Source organism: Anoplopoma fimbria, chromosome 12 (genome assembly GCF_027596085.1).
Source record: "Anoplopoma fimbria isolate UVic2021 breed Golden Eagle Sablefish chromosome 12, Afim_UVic_2022, whole genome shotgun sequence".
Lineage (NCBI taxonomy): Eukaryota > Metazoa > Chordata > Actinopteri > Perciformes > Anoplopomatidae > Anoplopoma > Anoplopoma fimbria.
The window spans coordinates 17,165,222-17,185,831 of NC_072460.1; the positions used below are offsets into that span (position 1 = coordinate 17,165,222).

Genomic DNA, 20,610 nt, shown 5'->3' on the forward strand with positions numbered 1-20,610 from the left:
AATCTGCGGTTCATCTACGGACCGTTTCTCCACTAGTCGGCGCTGACGTGTGCTCCCTTCGCTGTTCTCGTTACCTCCAGGACTGTCCCCAACTGGTGCGCTCTGAGGAGATTCTGATCCCAGCGGGGGAGGTGAAGCCCATCACCCTGAAGGCGAGGAACCTTCCCCAGCCCCAGTCCGGTCAGCGAGGCTACGAGTGCGTCCTCCACATCCAGGGGGTCAGCCACCGGGTCACCGCCCTCCGCTTCAACAGCTCCAGCGTGCAGTGCCAGAACAGCTCGGTAGGTTTGGTGAAGCTTACCCATAGTGTGCCAGAATGGTGACGCTTGATTTTCTACTTGAAGGTTTTACACAGTCAGTATGCTGAGGAATGTATTGCACATTGGTAATTATAAAGGGTTTTTCACTTCCTGTTGAAAACCACATTGCCTGTGTGTGTGTGTGTGTGTGTGTGTATTTGTGTACATGTGCCATGTCATTCCAGAGCAGACACACTAGATGCAGCCACGGTAGTAATTACACTGGAGAAGGCTGCAGCCTGGCTCTGCCCTCCTGTCAAGCATGCACAGACTTCTGCAATATATTCCCAGAGGAACCATGGACATACACATTAGGAACCACAGACATACACCTCTCTCTCTCTCTCTCTCTCTCTCTCTCTCTCTCTCTCTCTACACACACACACACACACACTCTCTACACTCCCATGCACAAAGATAGTCAGGCTGGAATTAAGGGCACAGGAGGCAGTTAAGGACAGCGTCTCCAAAGGCCAGGAGGGAAGCTCAAGCTTCTGCTCGGCTGTCCAGTTCCTCCTGGCTTCTCACTTTGTCAGCTCTCTGATGATGAAACCTTGGGGTAACATTGGGACAGCATAGCGCTGCATCTACAAGGGCTCATGGGAATTCAAATTCCTCCTCTATTTATTTTGTTGTCTCTGTTCCACCTTCAACCCATCTCTCTGTCTTTTTCTCGCCTCCATCCTTGGCCTCTAGTATCTGTACGAGGGGATGAAAATCAGTGAGCTGCCTGTGGATTTCTCGGTGGTGTGGAACGGCAACTTCATTATTGATAACCCGGAGGATATCCAAGGTAAGAACAAAAGATGCTGCTGTCTACATGTGCAGGCAGACAGGATGAAGATGGAAAACTAACACTCTACATTTTATCTCTCTCTGTATTAACGTTTCGTCTTTTCTTTGCAACACTTTAAAGTTAGAGTGTGTACATATGTACGTGGTAATCACATGGTGTATATTAAAATATGTATTATTGGGGATAAAAGAAAGAAGACATAACCTGTTGTGATATTTCACTCACAGCAGACAGACTTTATGTTTCCTTCAACTAAAAAACTCTCTCGTAAGAGTTATGTAAGCTTCTCATTTTGTTGTGTGTTCACTGCGTATCCATTCTGCCTCCTGTATCCCACAGTGCACCTGTACAAGTGTGCAGCCCAGCGTGACAGCTGTGGCACGTGTCTGAAGGCGGAGAGGAAGTTCCAGTGCGGCTGGTGCAGTGGGGAAGGAAGGTGTACTCTGCGGCACCACTGCCCTCCCATCAATCCTTACACCACCCGCTGGCTAAACCTGTCCACCAAGAATGTCAAGTGCACCAACCCACGCATCGCTGAGGTCAGTACCCATAATCCTCTGTCTGTCCTTCCTGCCTGCCCACACACATCCAGCTCCAATCGATGTGCAATAATCAGCTGCCACTTTCTCGTTCTTCATAGAGGATCACGAGGCTGAAAGCCTTTAAGTGGTGGATGTGTTTATTTGTTATTAATTAGCACGTAAAAATATAGATTTTAAACTGTTGTTTTAGTCATTAATGCTTTTTCACAGAGTGCAAATATTACGTGGCTAAAAAGCGACAATTCCTTATTTTCAGAGGCATCAACTAATAACCTTATGCGAAACTATATTTATGAAACAACAACACAGTGCCTTGGAAGTCTGAACCAAGACAGGAACATTTTATTAATCCTTTCAAGTCGATAAAGGCAGCACTGACCAGATCCACTCCCACTGTTCTTACCTTTCACAATTAAAGCCCTAGACATGTAATATTAAAAGGCGAGCATTTCTCATTTTCATGTAATTTATTCGTCACACCCCTTGTCTGTAAGGGCCCTGAAACTGTCAGACTATATTTAAAATGAAAAAGCTTGTAACAGCTTGATAAGACACAGTGGGGATGATATTCCATAGCTAGACTTGCTCCGTATATTTTGGGGCACATCACTAACCTGCCGTAAAGTCAGATTACGCTTGGTCCTAGTTTGCTACATTTTTTTAAAAAATTGAACAAATTGTGTTCTTTAAGAGGCGGTAGGACTCTCAACAATGAAGTGTCTGAATTGCATTGAGAGGTATAGAATGAGAAGCCGCTATGCCACTCTGCTCTGTTTTCCTGTAGACCCAGGATGAATGAGAATAAGCCTTGAAGAAGCTCCCTAGGGGGCTGGGCCCACCTCATGCCTGCAGATTTGTCAATATCCGGTGTCTTTGTGTCTCGTCTTTTTGTATCTCTTTCTCTAATTGAGAGCATTTGTTTGTTTTTGAAAACAACAAACGAAAAGAAGCACCTGCTCCACCACGTTTATGTGTGCGATTGTGTGGGGCTGTGCGACTATGTCCAAATGGACAATCAAACTTAAATTATCAATGTTGAGATCATGATTATTTATCACGATTATTCATTGTTTTTAGGGACAAAATGTTTTTATTGCACTATTACACATAAATAAGCTGCTTTTGCTTCCATGTTGTGCTACATTCCTGCTAATGTTCAAATCTTTGCATCAAAATAAGACTCAAAATAAGGTTCTTCTTCACCTGAATTCAGTGTAATGTACAGTATATTACTCCTCTACGCTGGACTGCAGTTCCAGGAAGGATGTGCGCGCAACGGCGTGACAGCTCCCCAAAAGTGAAGCCAAAACATCTCAATCTCCCTCTGGTGGCTTGCTTATAGTTAAGGAAGCGCTTCAGTTGATATGCAGCAGAGCTTCTTCAAGCGGAACACGTATTTTAAATGTCAATATCACAGTCGATCATTTTCATTTAATTGTAGGAAGCCAAAATTGTAATTGCGATTAATACTTGATTATTATGCAGCCCTAGTACATACCTGTATGGCTGTATGTGTTATGCTCTCAGGTGCACATTCATGTTAGAGTTCTTCTCCCCTTCGGGGTTTATCCAAGGGCAAAGACCCTGACATACACACACACTCAGACACACACACACACACACACACACACACACACACACACACACACACACACACACACACACACACACACACACACACACACACACTGTATATATTCAGTTTTATAGGCCAGTCTCCTTGACATCTGCCTTCTCTTTCTGCAGTATGCACAGATGCCTGCTGATAGATTTTAATGTCTTTTGTCATCTCACAAGGTTATTCAAGCTCTTTGAAAGTAACTTTGGCACCAAAGTAAAAAAAAAAAAATGAACCATATAAAACAATCACACAAACAAAAGAAAAACAACCACTTCGTAGCTCGATAACAGTAATAGGTATTTTTAATATCTTACTAGTCTTAAAGACAACAAGGTGATGTATGTGTGATTCTCCTTTTGTTTTTCCATGCACACTCTGATTGTTCTCAGACATTGCAATCAACAACGTCTGATTGTTCTCAGACATTGCAATCAACAACGTCAACGGTTGGATGTCCTCCACCTCAGCAACCCCATGACCATGATGTCATGACCTGGAAGTGCTTATTTGTTTCCCCTTAAGTAGGCCTTTGCTTCCTCAGGCCACGCTCTCATCCCTCCTGGTGGGTTAGCTGTCGCAGAGGGAGTCAGGCCAGGAGCACATACAATTTAATTAGGCTTGGTAACGCACCAGTGCATTGTGGTTAACCCACCAGACCCTTCTACCTCCACATTGATTCATTTGGCCTCTCATTCCTCCACCGCACACACTACCATCTAACTCCAGCCAATTAAAAAAGGGAAATTAACGACTTGGTTAATTGATTTGCTATACGATATGCAGATTAAGACAGAAAAAGATAAAAGACGTTTTTAAACTCTGCCTCTCCATCCCTGTCCCCATCTGTTTTTTGTCTACCTCCCTCCCATGTATGTGTATCACTATCTCTGACTGATCCTGTTGAATTACATAAGGCTTTCATGTAGTCCATTATTCTTTCCGTTTTACATTGTATGGCACATGCTCATTGCCATCCAGAGCAATTTACCACATCCCCCTCAGTGTTTTCATTAGCGTTATGATCACAATATGTGATTGCCCCTTGCCCAGACCTTCATCTGTCTCTCTGCAAGCATTAAGGGGGAAAAATGGGAGATTAACAGCCAAAGCTTTACATTTTTACACTGCGGGGACAGTATGTGATGGTGTTTTTTTTCTATAATTGAGGACAAGGAAATGCCCAATTGAAGTAAAATGTCCATCTATGATGCAGGTGCTTTGGCCCATCACATATTGAGGCGCAAAGCAGAAGTATGAAACGAGCAATACAGAGAAAAGTACACTTAAACATTAAGCAGCTTTAGGTGCTGTTTACCTCTGATTATTGGATCCATCTGTTGTCCAATGGTGCATCGATCATTACTCCTGGCCTGTTTCAGCTGACAAGACATCACCGCAAGATATTTCCACAAATGTATACAGAGAACATCAGGTTCATGTGTCAGTTTGTCAGAATCACAGTTAGGGCTTACGGACTCGCTCATGCTCAACGGTCAGGCAGAAATCCATCATATATCGAAGGCATCGACGCACCATTTGGCCACCTACAGTAGCCGCAAGGCGTTATATTGCGAGTCAGAGATTGCAGCTTGTGTGGGGAAACAAAATACTTATTGGCGAAACTTTTTTCCAACTGCATACAGTGTGTAAGCCAAAGATCGATGCAACAAGTTTAATGTTGCAGGGGGAGCTGTCAAAATGCATACAGAGAAAAGAGGGTATTCAAAAAATTATGTATTAAGTTATTTACAAAGAAATATTGTAAAATAATTCCTCACTCATGATTCATAACACAGTCAGAGTGTTGCGGTGATGACTCTTTCCTTTAAGTCCGGGTAATGTTAAAACTGTGAATGAGCGCAAGGAGAGTTTGGTTTGTTCGGGGCTAAGTGAGGCAACGGAGAGAACAAAGGACAGAGAAGGGGAACTGAACCGAGAAAAGGTGGGAAGAACCGAGGGGAAGTGGGGGTTTGTGGGGGGTGGAGCCCCTGTGGGCTGTCTTAATTCAAGTCTGTTTACAACGCTGGGTGCCAAAACCAACTCTGCATTAATTTAGATGATTCACACAAGCACGTACTTCCGATACACACACATATTCCTCCTGTTCACTGGCGGTGAAGTCGGCGTTCGTTTGTGCCGCGCCCCCCTACCCCCCTCCGTCTCTCAGTGATTACAGTTTCTTTAAGAAGCAGACGTCTCCCTGGTGAGCTGAATTTATTAATAAATTTGGTTTTGATTGTATGCACCAAAGCCCCCATCATGAGCTGATTTGTATACATACTGGCACATTAGTATATGTGCCTACCACAAGATAGGCCCTTTGAATAATTAATGTTTCTATTAAGTGCCATGGTGCCTCCCACCATGGGCCATTAATATTGAAGAGATGTAAGCCCCTGCTAACAGCAGAGGGAACGACATCAAATGAAGCTGGGAGTTGGATGGGCACATGAAAGGCATCTTCTCAATAGGCTTTGGCCGTGGCTTCTGTACGAGTTTACATTATAGTATAGAGGCTTCCCTGCCACCCGCTGCCAGTGAATATAAACATCTAGCTGTTGCCTTAGGACAGAACAAAAGCAGCATTCCCGCGCGGTGTATGCAAGCTTATTGTTGATATTTTGAACACCACAGGGATGGTGGGCCTGTCGGTCAGCATCATCGTATTAACTGAACTCTCCTCTCTGCTGTAACCCTGAGAGAGCAGCAGTACTGTATGTGTGCTACCTCTCATTAAAGCAGCCAATAGAAGGAAGAACATGTTGCACAGTAAAGTCTGTTACAACATGTGCAGTATAATGCCAACACATATCTACACCTTGCAATAAGTTAAAGTGTTTTTTATTTTTTCCAAACACACAGCACATGTATACACACTGAGGAAAGCTCGGTCATCCACAAACAGACCCGTTACCCTATCATTCTGTCTGCTCTCTACACACAAAAAAAATCCTTTTCATCACGCCCCGTATCTCTTGGCTGACTACAAGACATTTAAGACCCCATAAAGTATTTAGGATGTAGTTTGTTAGGGAACAAGTGATCAGTGGGGTTTTTATCAAGCCCATTAAATGCTACTCACAATTAAATGTGACATGCTGGAATTACTCAGAGCAGAGTCCAAAAGACAAAGAGATTAGTCAGAAGCTCCTAAATTTTATCCAGGGCTGTTTCATTTCAGGAGCAAAATATCCAACTATGGAATCTACATCCCAGAGGTTCAAGGATCCCGTTGTAATACATATGTAGATTAAACGTGGTTCAGGCAGATCCTTAAAAAGCATAAAAAAAAGCTGCCCTAATTGGTATTGAAATGTCTCAAATCAATCTTTTAAAAGTCTTAAAAATGTCTAAAAAGACATCTTTTTTTTCTGACATTGCAATATAAAGTCTTGAAATGGAACATCACCAAATCAGGATAGAGCAACTAACAACACTCATATTTTGTTTCTGGCTTTTATCTCTTTGATTTTGGTTATTGTAAAGTTGGTCTTAATTTCATTTCGAGTGGCATTAAAAGAGTCCCAAAAAAGTCTTAAATCTAACTCGCCTTAAAGTGTTTAAAATGCTAATCCAGATTTTACAGCAAGAATGCTGAACTTGTATATTTTCACAGAAGATGGGGTGATTAAACATTATTAGCTGTGAATTGTCTCGGGGAGTGCCATTCAGCTCTGTCAGCTGCTGCCGTTACAGTGACATGCTAGGCTTGCATCGCCTGAAGGCAGCAGTATTGCTCTCTGCTGTATGTATTGAGTTTAGCCTCGGCTGCATCAGCACAACTTTCCCCACCATTACAGCTGAATAAGTCAACACCACACTGGCAGATACCCCCAGGCACTTCTCGATGACGGACATTTCCCTCCGTCCCCATAGTTTTTTCTTTTGCACAAACTAGCAGATTATCTACTCAAAGGAGCCGTGTTCTTTCGCCCCTCTCATCTCAATTTAGGTCATCTCGTCCCTTTTTTACGTCTTTCTGTGGTTGTTGCCAAATCCTGCAGAAGGGCTAAAGGAAGTAGTGGTGGTTAAGTGGCCACTACTCTGATCCCCTGGAGCTGCAGAAAAAAAAGATCATGCAACAGAAAGCACAAGAGTGGGAGAGCGGAGAGTGCGATGTGCAAGCCGCCCGGCTGTTTGTTGGGAATTACCCTCTATTGACAGTGTGACAATGCCAGGCGGGCAGCAGCAATGCTCTTAAAAGGATTACACAGAGAGCGTGGCATGGCAGCACTGGGTGGGAACGGGGGAGCAGTGAAGGCGGGAGGGTGCGCAATGCATGTCCAATGAGGCTTCATCTTCCGCTTCCCTTACGAAAGTCTGTATGTTAAGACAAAACAAGCATGCGGGTGCTTTAGAGGAAGAGGGGATGTGTCACCCAGCCTTGGGGAGACGGGGTGATGAAAGACAGAAAGCAAAAGAGGGAAAAGGGGACGCAAAGAAGCTGCAGTGAAATATAGAGACAAACTCCATCCTTTTTAAAGATTATCAGCACATGACCGGAGTGAGTTCCCAGTGGTCTCCAAAGGTCATCAGGATCTGGTTTACAGGCAATCAAACCACAGCCTCCTGTACAATGAGGTTCCTTTATAGATTTAGTGTTCAGTGTGTTTGTGTAAGAAATACAGACTCAGAGACAAAGAGCAGCACTTCTGGCGGTGTGAGTCTTTGAAGTGGTTCTTTTTTTCTTCTCCATGATCCACTGATGAATCAAGGCTCTATCTGCCAATGGGGAGCTTAGTCAAATGGGTTTCATGCATGGATTAGAGTCTTCCTGTGCTTGGTCCGCCGTGAGAAGAGCTCCATTTCAAGCCTCAAAAGTACAAGGAGGAGGTCTCCCAAGCTTTTAGCATGCCCCATCTGAGATACAGCACTCTCCTGCCCTGTCACCATCCCAGCCTCACCTGTCATCCATCATGGCTGATCGGACCGAACAGAGTGGCATCCACATTCCCTCTGCTGCTCATCCCCGTTTTCTCTGCCCCATTCTTTCTTTCTGTCCCTTCCTCTTTTCTTTACTCTCTACTTTTTCCCTCCCCTTCTTTTGCTCACTCTCCTACATGCCCTATCTCCCCTCCTCCTTCTCTTGTTCTCTCTCAGGCCCCTACATTGCTTATGTAACCATCACTAAGTCTACTCGAATAGCTGCTGCCATCGCCTGACATGGATATATTTAGCCATTATGTCCCCCCCCCCTCTCTATACCCTGCATGCCCAAGCAGTGCTAAAAGATTCATGTATTCAGACCCCTCAGGCGGTGCAGTGACACACTTACTTTACATCCAGAGCAATTAATGTCCACTGAATCTAGATTACAATGCCGGCGTCCCACAGGGAAGCCACAAACCCTGGTGGGTGTCGGGGGGGTTGGGAGGGGTCCGCGTCACGTGTCGTTTTTGCGGCTCAGTAAGCGGGCACAACTCTGACTGACTGTTGTTTTTTCTTCCCCTTCTGCTTGCGTGGGCAGTAATAGCGTATTGATTGTTTACATAGCAGCTCCACACACCAAAGGGACCGTCACCTCCTCCCTGCTGCCCTCCTCCTTCTTAGTCTCCTCTATCTCTCCTTTACTTCCCTGTCCACCAAACCGTATTGTCTACTCTCTTGGTCTTTCTTCCTCCTTTTTCCTCCTCCTCCTCCTCCGCTTCTCCTCTCTTGTTTAAAGGGCTGGATGGTGGCCAGGTAGGAGCCTCAACAGGGCTCTGCAGCACAGAAGGCAGTGTGGCACCCTGTGCCAAGGTCATGCTGGGTAGCCATATTGTATTTTATGAGAAGGTGATCTGCACTGAGCATTAATATGGCACCATGTTAGATTTATCATCTATGGCAACGGCGGTAGTTTCTGAGCACGGGCCTATTCAGAATGTTAAATTAAATGTTGAAATTGTGATTTAGATTGTATTGGACCTACCATTATGTAGTCTAAAGGAAGGAGTTGTGCAGAAGTTTTAAAAGTTGTGTGTGTCTGGATGATGTTTTTAGATATGTGCCATTAGCTAGGGTTGTGATTAGAGCACGCTCCTGGCACAATGACTCATGGCATGTTGTTCTGTGGATGCAGGCATGGGGAGTGCTCTTAATTGCTTTTAAAGCCACCTGGACCGTAAGAGCGTATTTACCCTTGAGCATCCATGGAAACCTGTTTCCATTTATGATGTCAACACAGGTTCATACCTGAAGAAAAAACAGTTCATATGACTTTTCAGTCACCAAAAACGTTTCCAAGTTTCTCCCCGACTCATTTTATACTGTGTGCTTTGTAGGTGACCCCAGTGGCTGGACCGCCAGAGGGAGGAACACGGGTAACCATCCATGGCACGAACCTCGGTCTGGCCTTCTCGGACATGGTGGGCAACGTGGAGGTGGCCGGGGTGAGGTGTTCCCCTGTAGAGGATGGCTACATCATCGCTGAACAGTAAGCACGAGCAGTATTATTGAAAAAAAACTATTGTTATTAGTCAAATGCTGAGTGAAAATCTGATTTTTGGAAATACCTTTTGTTACTAAAGGACTTCCTTGGGAATCCCATGTTTACCATGCGTTGCAATATTTTTATATTGCATTATAATCTCGATAATACTGCATTATGATGTGATTCTAATTCACTGTAAGTGGTTGTTGTTTGCTTGAAGGGCTTTAACCTAAGTAAAAAAATATTTTGTGTGATTTTTTTTTTTTTCACTTTACTTAAAGCAAACAATGACCACTTAGAGTAATTTATAATCACATAATAATGCGTTATAACATGGTGATAATGTATTTTAAGTATGGGGATTATAATAAACTATGATCCTTGCAAAAAAAAAATGTCAGTGAGCGACCAGCAAGTATTATGATACTTGACTTCATAAGTCATTATCAAATGCTTTATAATGTGTTCTGGTTGTTGTTATAAAGCATTATGTACATTTCTGTGAGCTATAAGCAGATTTTAACAAATTATTAATATATTTAAGATGCATTGTTGTCACACAAAGTGCTACAGAGAACATGTTTTACATTGTTCACAATGCAGCATGGCCATGTTTAAATTATTATTAATTATCTCAATTTATAAACTATACATATTTCTTGCCAATTCTCCTGATACAGAGCGATATAAGATAATACAATGCTTTAAATTGGTTATTTTTACTCTCAATAAACTGGAGTTTTGAAATGGTTTATGGGGTGCAACAGCTAACAAGCTCTGATAAATATATGACAAAATGCTGCTCTTCCCAACATCTCTGCCTTGATGAAGTGTGGAGCAGGTCCAGACAATCTGGCCCTGACATCACTGTTCTCCCACTGCAGCACACTAGCCCGGCTCTCTCTCTCTCTCTGTAGCTCCTCTAGTCAGCAGCAATCCCACAACAGCTGTGTGTGTTTACTTGTGTTTACCCCCCTAATTGTCCCATGCTGTGAATGCATCACGTTAAAGCCTGTCCCGCTCACCCAGAACTAATGAAACGTTGCCCAAGCTTCACAACTTGCCCATCTCCCAGACATGTGTAGATTAAGAAACCCAGTGCCTTATGGTTGTCCAACCTCCCCGGGAGATGCAGACCTCGTAAGGGAAAGGCAAGGATATCACCCACATACTGCTAACTAAGAAGCTTTACCCTAAATCTGTATGGATTTGGATTTGGTTTGATATTTCAGTATTGAGCTTCATTGGTGAAGAAAATGCAATCCTTAATGATTCAAATATATGTTTAATGGATGCTATACAGCTATATATAGGTTAAATAAATACTATATATAATTACTATATATATTAAAATGTATATATATATTTTACAACATGGCCACTATGGACTTTTAAGTTGTTCCCACAGACTTACTGTAACATATTCCCATAGAAATATTCTAGTGGAATCTATTTTTTTAGGGATGACAAATGCTCCGAAATAATCAGCCTAGTAAATTTCAGTTTGTGGGTTATTCTCCTCCCTCCATTGACTTAGAGTCAGTTATAGAATAGTGTAAAGTTTTTAGCTGCACACTGAGGTACAGCTGACACGCATACTCGTACGCGCTCATGTACACTCACACAAAACGCACAAGCTATCACAGTCATGGCTCTCAGAGGAGCCTTTAACCCTAATTCTTTCTTTGGCCTACTTCTGCCCTCAGAAAGAGGACAGATCAGCACTGCACCATTGATATAACACACATACTGTCAGCCCTATAGTGCTGTTACAATACATATGTCACACACAAACTTATCTTTATAAGCAGATACTGCATTCGTATGCGAAATGTGAAGGCAACGGGACAAGATTTGGGTTTCTGAAGCATTCTGTTTACAGTTTGTTGTGCGTGTGGTTTTAACCAAATCTCGTTTGAGCAGGCTTTGGTTGAATGCAGGCAAACAGTCAATGTTGGAGAGCAAAAGTGGTGGAACATATTGGCCCAAATGGAACCCACCTGCAATCGTCTGACAAGGATCTAGCTTTTTATAGGAAAAAATTTGCTTGTAAATAGGCTACTTGTGAAAAAATCTGGAGGTACACGTTGTCTCTCAACTCCAACTGTGGTGTTGTATATCTTAAGTTGCCAATCAGAGTGTAAACAACGAGCAGAAGATACACCACAGGCCCAGAAATTGAACCCCTTGCCCCTTGAGGCTATCTTTGTCAGACGAATACCTGAACGGTTCCAAGATTGCACACATACATGCACAATTGCTATTGACTTAGTATTTCTTTTTGATATTTACATATCCACTTTTGGTTGTATTTGGAAGTTATAACGTTTGAATGAATAGTGGGGATGACATACAGTAAGTCTGTGTGGTTCCTAGCTCCTCACTGAGTAGTTGTAATTAAAACTCACTGTGTTCCACTTGGCTGTAGGGGGCAATTTGTCAGCAGTTCACTGATCTGACAGCACTTTAATCCAATTTGGGGACAAGCAAGGGAATTCATTTATATGGAATATCAAAAAAATAGACTGAGCGAAATTAAAAAACTAACCTATGACCCCTTTAGTCTAACTTTTAAGGAGTTGGAATCTTCGTGATGATTTTTGAGCTGGACTTTTAATCAGAATCTTTTTGGAGTCATATTGACTGTAGGTTCATTATGTGCTAATGTGCACTGATCCCACTTCTTCAATCCTGATACAAATACCTTTGCCTTGGGTATCGACGTATACAAAGTGCCAATCAGATACCAGCATCTAATTAATGAGCTGTATGAAGTGACTGGGATCATTCTTGTGACAACGCTTTCTTAACGTATTAAAACAAATTATAACAGATAAATACATAGATATAAATGAACCAAATTGCTATTCATGAAAATAATGGAATTAGACCCCAATTTGGCAAAATGTCACCAATACTCGATCCAGCCTATTTGAGTCAGTATCGAACCGATATCAGATATCGATGCCAATACTGGTATCGGTGCCTCTCTGTTATATGCATGTCCTTATCTGACTGTTGCTGTTTGTTTTGAGTCTTTATTCAGTCACCCGGATGGATTGGACTGGCCAAAAAAAAAAGGGGAAAAAATACATATTTATGTATCCTTTATGGTACCACTTCAGAAGAATGTGTGAAAGCCACTCCTGCTTTGAAGAAAGCGTCTCAACTTTTGTGTTTTTCAGCAGCCAGAAAGTATATTTTCTTTTCTGAGCGCTGATACTCCTCAGCAGCATTTTCTTATAGTGGTCGAGTTGTGTCCTCATTAGTTAGAATTTGGTTTAAATTGGTGTAAAGTAAAGGAACCCTCAGGTTTTACGGACAGAGCAGGTCTTTTGATGGAGACCAAGAGGACACAATGGAAATTTCCATTTTGAAAAGGCCAAACATATTCCCATAAATATGCCTCTTTACAAAGGACCAGTATAGTTGGCCTTCAGGTGGGGAAAGCAAGTGAGTGTCTGCATCTCTGAGGCCACATTATATCAGTTCTGTCCGTGGGTAAAGCCTCCTTTAGCCACTCTCTTCCACATATTTTATCTTACAAAGCCCTCAGTCATTTTGCTGACAGTTCAAAATAACCATCATTATTAAATGGTCGATTTCATAGTTAATTCAATTTAAGTTGATAGATTTTACTGTTAACAAACATTGAAATGATAATGTGTAATGATTAATGATATCAACTATATTATTAATTATTTTATATTGTATCATAGCTATTACATAATAAACTATTAACAGTTTATTGCTGCACACATTATAAGTATTTGTTAATGACTACCAAACATTTTCAAACCTTTAAGAAATTATTTGTAAAACATCTATAAATATTTAATAGATAGATGGACCAGGAAGCAATTATAAACCATTGACAAAGTTTTAACTATCTATCTAAATGATGTTTATAGACTCATTACAATGTACTTTTTAAACATTTAACAAAGTATTATACTCATCACTTGAAACACTATCATAGTCATTCCGGTAATAGTGTTACAGACGGTTTACTGACTCATTATTCAATTTTGAAATGTTTTACAAACAATTTTGGATAAGGTTTACATATAATTCCGTGTGCCACAAGAAACTGTTTAAGTAACATAAATTATAGCATTATTAATAAATAGTTAACATTATTAGTTAACATTATTAATCATCAGCATCAACAGTAGAATATTACGAATAACTAACTATCAATTAAACATGTTTTTATGACGCATCACCGTCATGGTTTGTAATTCAGATGATCAGTGCTGGAGAAACAATATGTCTACTCTGCTTCTGCCCCTTCCACCTGCCTCGTCACCACATATTCCATCTCTTTCCACACTGGGATTGTGTCTTGTACTTTACTACTGCCTGGCACCGCAGATCAATAGACGTCCTCATTTTATTATGTCATTTGATCTAGTCACCTGCGGCGCTTTGGTCTCACCTGATCACATGGCACAATAAAGCTGTATTGATCTCTCTGCGTGATTTACATTAGCTGTACCGCGCTGGAACAGCACCAGAGCAGTGGGGGGGCCTGGTTGTTGGTGGGATATTTACTTCACCCAGTTGGGGTGTGTGCTGTTGTGCCAAAGGAGGAGGAGCAGCGGTCCCATTTAAAGACTGTCGTCGTGGGGGGCCTGATCGATGCCTGGATGTGTCCCGTAATGAAATGAGTGAGACATCAAAAGAAGATTGCATTGAGAGCGAAGGATAAATCAATATCAGGCAGAGAAGTTTTTTGATTACTTTCTCGCAACTTCTCTCAAGCGTTTAAACCTATGGGCAACTTCTGCGTTTTAAGTTATTTTTTTAAGAAAGATTGAGTTCTCTCCAATCCAGCTGACATTTAACAAATAGCTAGTATCTTTTTCCTTTACTCTTTATTATGTACAGTGATTTTGATGAATTGTTTTGTGTCTCTCATAGGATTGTGTGTGAGATGGATGCCGCTCCTGCAGACAACAGACCTGGTCCAGTCCAGCTGTGCGTTGGAGAGTGCAGACCAGAACTCAGGGCTCGCTCCTCGCAACTCTTCTCCTTTGTGGTAAGACTGGAATTACACCATGTTGCTCTGTTTCCTAATATTATAAAACATTAGGAAAATGTGCTCTACTCAGTGTGAGACAAACTGAGGCGCCACATTACAGTGTTACAAATCATGCAGTTAGTTCAATTACCTTGCAAAGTAATTGTTTATGCGCCACAGGCAAATAACGATGTGTGAGTTGCCATGCTTACCGACAGCGTAATTAGGCTGCTCTTTGTGTATGCTTACTTCTTATTTGGGGAAAAAAGACATTCTTCCATAAACAGCAAAAGGTTTCCAAATAATGATCTCTGCAGCTCTCTGGTTGTGGATGCTGTTTGCTTTTATTGAGATAGGATCACAAAGCTAAATTAATACAGCATCATGTACAAAACAGTTTTGCAAATCAATATTTTCTTTACCACCCACTTACTGGGCTGCATTAAGTTCAGCATTGCTCAATGGATTGGTTTAAAAAAAGAAGAAGAATATAAGATTTTCCAAGAGCTCTTTGGTAAATTCCAAGGACAATAGCTCGTACGAAGTGGGACATAAAAAAAATAGTTGAAGAAATGTGGTTGGATGGTTGCGCAGGGTCATAAGAGAGAGGGAGAGAAAGACATTTGAACATTAAACTCGCTGAAATGGAAAGCGGCGTTCCTCTCGGCAGGTAAACATTATCTACTCCCCATTCTCACACGTTCGCTCACACATTTCCCAGTCCCTGTCATTAGCTCTCTGCTCAGCCTGCAGCTAGCAGATAATCTTCTTTTTTTTCCATTTGCGTTCTCTCACACCTTCACAATTAGCACTCCCTTAACAATTAACAGCAGCCAGTAATTACCACTGTTGTTTTCAGGTTACCTGTTTTTGCGTGCGTCCTGGAAGTCACACTTAGCTGACAGTTTCGATGCTCTTGGCTCTCTAGTAAATGCTATAACGCCATTTTCACAGAGCCTAGAATTGGCACCACTTGCAATTCCCTTGTATTGCAGGCCACCTAAAAAAAGAAGAAACCATCACAGAAGCCTTCTTCAATTTTCCCGACAAGACACACTCCCTATGAGACTGTCTTTTCCAGCCTGCAATACTTAAGCCCTGCGTGTGTGCTTGTCTGTGGACATGTGTGTTTGGTGGTACGATGGGCTCTCAGCTTGGATATTTCTCCATCTGTCTGTGTGACGGCAGGCTAGCTGCCTGCAGCTGTAAACACTAGTTATTTTCAGACTGTCTTTAAAAAGCTTCGCTCAAACACACACACAGGAGGAGGAGGATCTCTCAGGGACTCTAAGAGATACTGGTTTTATCCTCTTTTCTCCCGCCAGCGCTGCACTCTACTGCCATCGGCCTGGCAATATGAATAACTGTAATTTTCTCGGGATCTGTGATAATACGTGAAGGTATCAAGAGGTACCACAGAGATGCTGCCCTTTTTGCCCTTAGAAAATATTCCATCTTTTAGTCTGCCTTTTGGTCTCTAGCTTTGTTCTTTAATTTGCTCTCTTTTTCTGCACCTCTCTGTTGTGTAGACTCCCACGGTCACAGGTCTGTCCCCTAGCAGAGGTCCAGAGTCTGGAGGCACCAAAGTCACCATAATGGGAGAAAACCTCGGCGCCGGCAGCAGTGTCAACGTTCAGTTTGGAAACCAGACGTGCGAGTTCTTTGGGTGAGTCTTTCCTCTTGCGTTTGAGCTATTAGAAGCCCATAAAGGTTAATTTGCTTCAACAGCCTTCATGATCAGTCTATGCATGGGGAAAGGCTTTTATTCGTACTTTAAGGTGAGGTGGAAATGTATCCACTAAAGTGCAAATGAAAGACACACATTTGAATTTCACAGTTTCGAGTTCCATAATTTCAGTGTAATGTGGATATTAGCAGGTGAAACTGATCCACTCACTGTGATTGTTGAATAGTCACCTACGTTAGGTTAAAAAAGTAAAAGTGAAAATCAGAAGCAACATTTCATAGTTTGTTTGTCTTTGTTTTCTTTTTTCCTGCAGCACCTTAACACCTACAGTATTTATGCCGTATATAAATCACAAAAACTTTTTACAGCTATTATCCCAATTCTTTGACTCAGTGTCTCTTTCACTCTTTTGGAGCTGCTACATACATCACTGTCAGACATTGGTAGATTTATGGCATGCTGTGAGCGAATGAAAAAACTTGATGATGTGTATTACTACCATTAAAGAAGCTGCTATATTTCAAAGCTTTCTTGTATTCTTTTCCCTTGATATTACCGAAAAATCCCAGAGGGGAAATGCTCTCTCTCTCTCTCCCTCTCTCTCCCTCTCGTAGAAACTTATGTAAATCTTAATAAGGTTTTGATGACCTACTGCATTAAACTCTGTAATAATAGCTTCCAGAAAAACCTGGTGCTCCTATAGATCTTTCTTCTTTTTTATCCAGCCCCCTCCTTCACATTCTATCTTTCTATCAATTTGTTCATCTGGTTACACTCCCCCTGTTTTTTTCTTCATTCTCTTGTCTCTCACTCTCACAGTTTTCTTCCATCTCAGTCCACCCGTCCTTCCTTCCCTCTCTTAGTTGCTCTCACACGTCCTCCTTCTACTTTCCTCGGCTGCAGGGATCTATTTTAAGCCCCGACACAGTAGTCTGACTGTAATGTTGTAAGGTTGAGGAGTCAAGCCAGCTTTAATGAGATATGGGGCTAATTACTGGTTTGTGTTTCTCCACTGTATTCTTGGCATTGGGAAGGGTAGAGGAGGTTGGGGGGCATTTCTACTACAAGCTCTCTGCTAATGAATTGGGACACATTCAGGGGGGTGGGCAGGAGGAACATGGAGCCTTGGAGAGGGAGGGGAAAGCACAGAAGTGGAGTTATCTGTTTGTCAGAGAGATCGCAAGTCTCAGAAAAGTCTGTTTAAGGGCTTGTTCCACAAATATCTTCCATGCAGTTATTAGGGGTCTTCATGTTTTTTTGCTTTTTTGATGGAGTGACAGGTTTAATCGTTTGTCGCCTTTTTCTTACTGAAGTTATAACAGGACTGGAAGAACAGGTACTGTTTTTGCTCATCCTAATAGAGGCTCCATGTTCAGAAAATATAATACATTTTGCTTAAAGTGTATCTTGAGTTCTACTTTTCCAAACATGTAGACACTTTCTGCACTCATGTGTAGCTTTTCGTACAAATGTCCACTACTCTGTATACAGATTGAAATAATTCCTATTATTCTTCACTTGTTAGACGGACCATGACGGAGATAGTGTGCTACTCCGCCCCTTCCCTGTCTGGGGTCGGCCAGGTGCAGATCAGCGTGAGCGTGGACCGCGCCCAAGTCAGGGAGAGCCTCACCTTCGAGTACATAGAGGACCCCACCGTCCAGCGCATCGAACCTGACTGGAGCATTGCGAGGTAAAGACACAACACTTGTCTCATACGATCGCATCGCGTAGACTTCACAGACTGTACATGCAGGATGCCATTTTATATCCACATCATCACCAACCAACCCTGAGCTTCTGTCACACACTAAGGATCCCCCCCACCTTCACCACCACCACCAACACCGGTCCAGGCCAGTGGCAATAAGCAGACACAAGTCAATATTGCACTTTCAATTACTGTTCGGTTCCCTTCCAATTAGTCTGGATCTGATAGAACTGCTACAGCACACAGATTGGGGAGGATAGTTACTGTTGAGACTTGAGATTCTCCTATCGAATTCAATGTTGATCCGTCTGTTGAAGGTCTTTGGCAGATAGACACATACACTACTAATTAAAAAGAAGAGAGGGGATGAAGATGAAATGGCGGCTTAGTAGAACAATGTGCTATCAGAGGTGTGAGTCCACAGCAGATGGCTTGGGCTTAGAGACGGAGTGTAGGCGACGCTGCAGCAGAAGTGTGACGGCACAGAGGGAGAAGAGAAGGGAAATGAAGGGAGGATCGTCATATTGGTCATCTCTCTTTGCTTTGTAGATTGATGGATGCTTGGATGGATGATAGATAGATAGATAGATAGATAGATAGATAGATAGATAGATAGATAGATAGATAGATAGATAGATAGATAGATAGATAGATAGATAGATAGATAGATAGATAGATAGATAGATAGATAGATAGATAGATACTTTATTTAGACAAAGAGAGAGCAGAGGTCAGTGTGTGAGTAAAGCATATGTCATTTAATAAGCATATAGATAGCACAAGGTCCATATCTAGTAACTCACTATCCCCAATTTTAAAGTGAACCCACAGCCTAATAACACAGACCCATCTGACATGTATTATTGCAGCAGCTCTTGTCTGGTACCATCTTTATTCTGCACGCCACATTGACAGGCGCAACAACACAAACAACAAACATCAACAACAAACCAAACAGCTGCAGGGAGAGATGCACACCCAGCAGTTTCTCCCCCCCACCCCCACCCCCTGCTTTGTTTGCGTGCTTTGTTTGTGCTGCTGTTGTTGTGTAGCCCAGGACTACCACTGCATCCTTATATGCGTGAGCTGCCTTTGCTATTTCAAACACAAAATGTGCACCAGTTGATTGTAGCCGGGCAAAGTCAGTTAAAAAGCATCTCTAATCATCCACCACTCCAAAAGCTATTATCCCCTTTAAGAGACTGAGGATGAAAGGCGGTTTGATGCACTCATTTCTGACTGGTGGCGAATATTCAGACAAGAGGTACGACGGGCTTAGAAAGTTTAGTCTAGAATTGCCTTTGAATCACTTTGTTTCTTTATGAAGTTTTTTTCTCTCTTACTTTGTTTGTCTTTCCGTTTCATTGACTTTTCTTTCAGTCTTTCTGTTTTTCTTTCCCCTTGTATATTTGAGACGGAGAAATGAGTCATTTGTCAAAGATAGTTATGAAAACTCTTTTAGTAAATTGGGTCCTCTTGTGTTTTTCCTCAGCGGCCACACCCCCTTGATGGTGTCAGGGACCAATCTGGACGTGGTTCAGGAGCCGAGGATCCGTGTCAAATATGCCGGCCGGGAGTCTGTCAATGTAAGAACCACTACACTGTCTTAACCATAGAGCAAATACAAAAAGTACTCCTTGATTATACCTAATACATGCTGGAAAATGTACGCTAACAAGGTCCTGCTTGACTCCCCAAATACTGCTGTACAAGCAAGCTAAGTGATGTTTAGCTTGGATTAAAAAAAAAGTACTATCGCTGCTAAAAGCCCCTCCAGCTTCCTACGCTTCCCTAACTTCCGCTTAAACCCAGTTGTCTCAAGCACTCCAACGATCATATGAATAATGCAGCTGGCAATGAAAGTGGTCTGTATGCAATATTTAATTAAGAGTTTATCCAAAATTTCTTCAGGCTAAATCACAGCTCCACAGCCCCAGCCCCCCACCTGTCCTGTTGTGCTTTAATGTCACACTAGTCATCCTGAACAACGTTTTCAGTTGTTTAAAGGGAGCCACCACAGGCAAGAACATCCTTTCTCAGGCTCTGATCAGTTTTGAGATTTGGGGCTATTTTGCTACATACTTGTTTCAGACTAGTGGCGAGGAAACATCCAAAATACACATGTAGGTGTTTATTCCACTACACTTTGTCTATTTGCATTGGTAGATCTCTCCTTAATTCACCAAAAGTTTGCATTAGATAATACCTTGTTTGTATATTTAAACATAACATCTCTGGAAACTTGTAATACAGAAAATAATAGTTTTGTTTTTTTAACCCAATCGACTGGAGTGTCTTGCAAAATGAATGGAACAAATCTTTAGAGGCAATTTTCTCAAATAGTTTTTTTTCTCAAACTTGTATCTCTCTTATATTTTAGTATGTGCCTGGCTTTATTCAATGTTCAGATTTCTGTTCTGGAAATATATGCAAACTAGCACATAGGGAGTGCCTAATTTGCATGTTTAAACATAACATTTCAGAAAACTTTTTATACAAAAGATAATATCCTTTTTAAT

The 20,610-nt window shown here is 41.9% G+C and overlaps 1 protein-coding gene across 1 annotated transcript in view; it reads left to right on the forward strand.

Moving 5' to 3' along the window:
- The window catches only part of plxna2 (plexin A2), a 153,918-nt gene that overhangs the window by 93,806 nt on the left and 39,502 nt on the right, over window positions 1-20,610 (forward strand). The window contains exons 9-16 of the mRNA XM_054609985.1: window positions 81-281; window positions 996-1,092; window positions 1,435-1,634; window positions 9,522-9,673; window positions 14,594-14,711; window positions 16,223-16,359; window positions 17,906-18,073; window positions 19,584-19,677. Of these exons, the coding sequence (XP_054465960.1) occupies window positions 81-281; window positions 996-1,092; window positions 1,435-1,634; window positions 9,522-9,673; window positions 14,594-14,711; window positions 16,223-16,359; window positions 17,906-18,073; window positions 19,584-19,677 (1,167 nt within the window). The remainder of the gene's footprint in view (window positions 1-80; window positions 282-995; window positions 1,093-1,434; window positions 1,635-9,521; window positions 9,674-14,593; window positions 14,712-16,222; window positions 16,360-17,905; window positions 18,074-19,583; window positions 19,678-20,610) is intronic.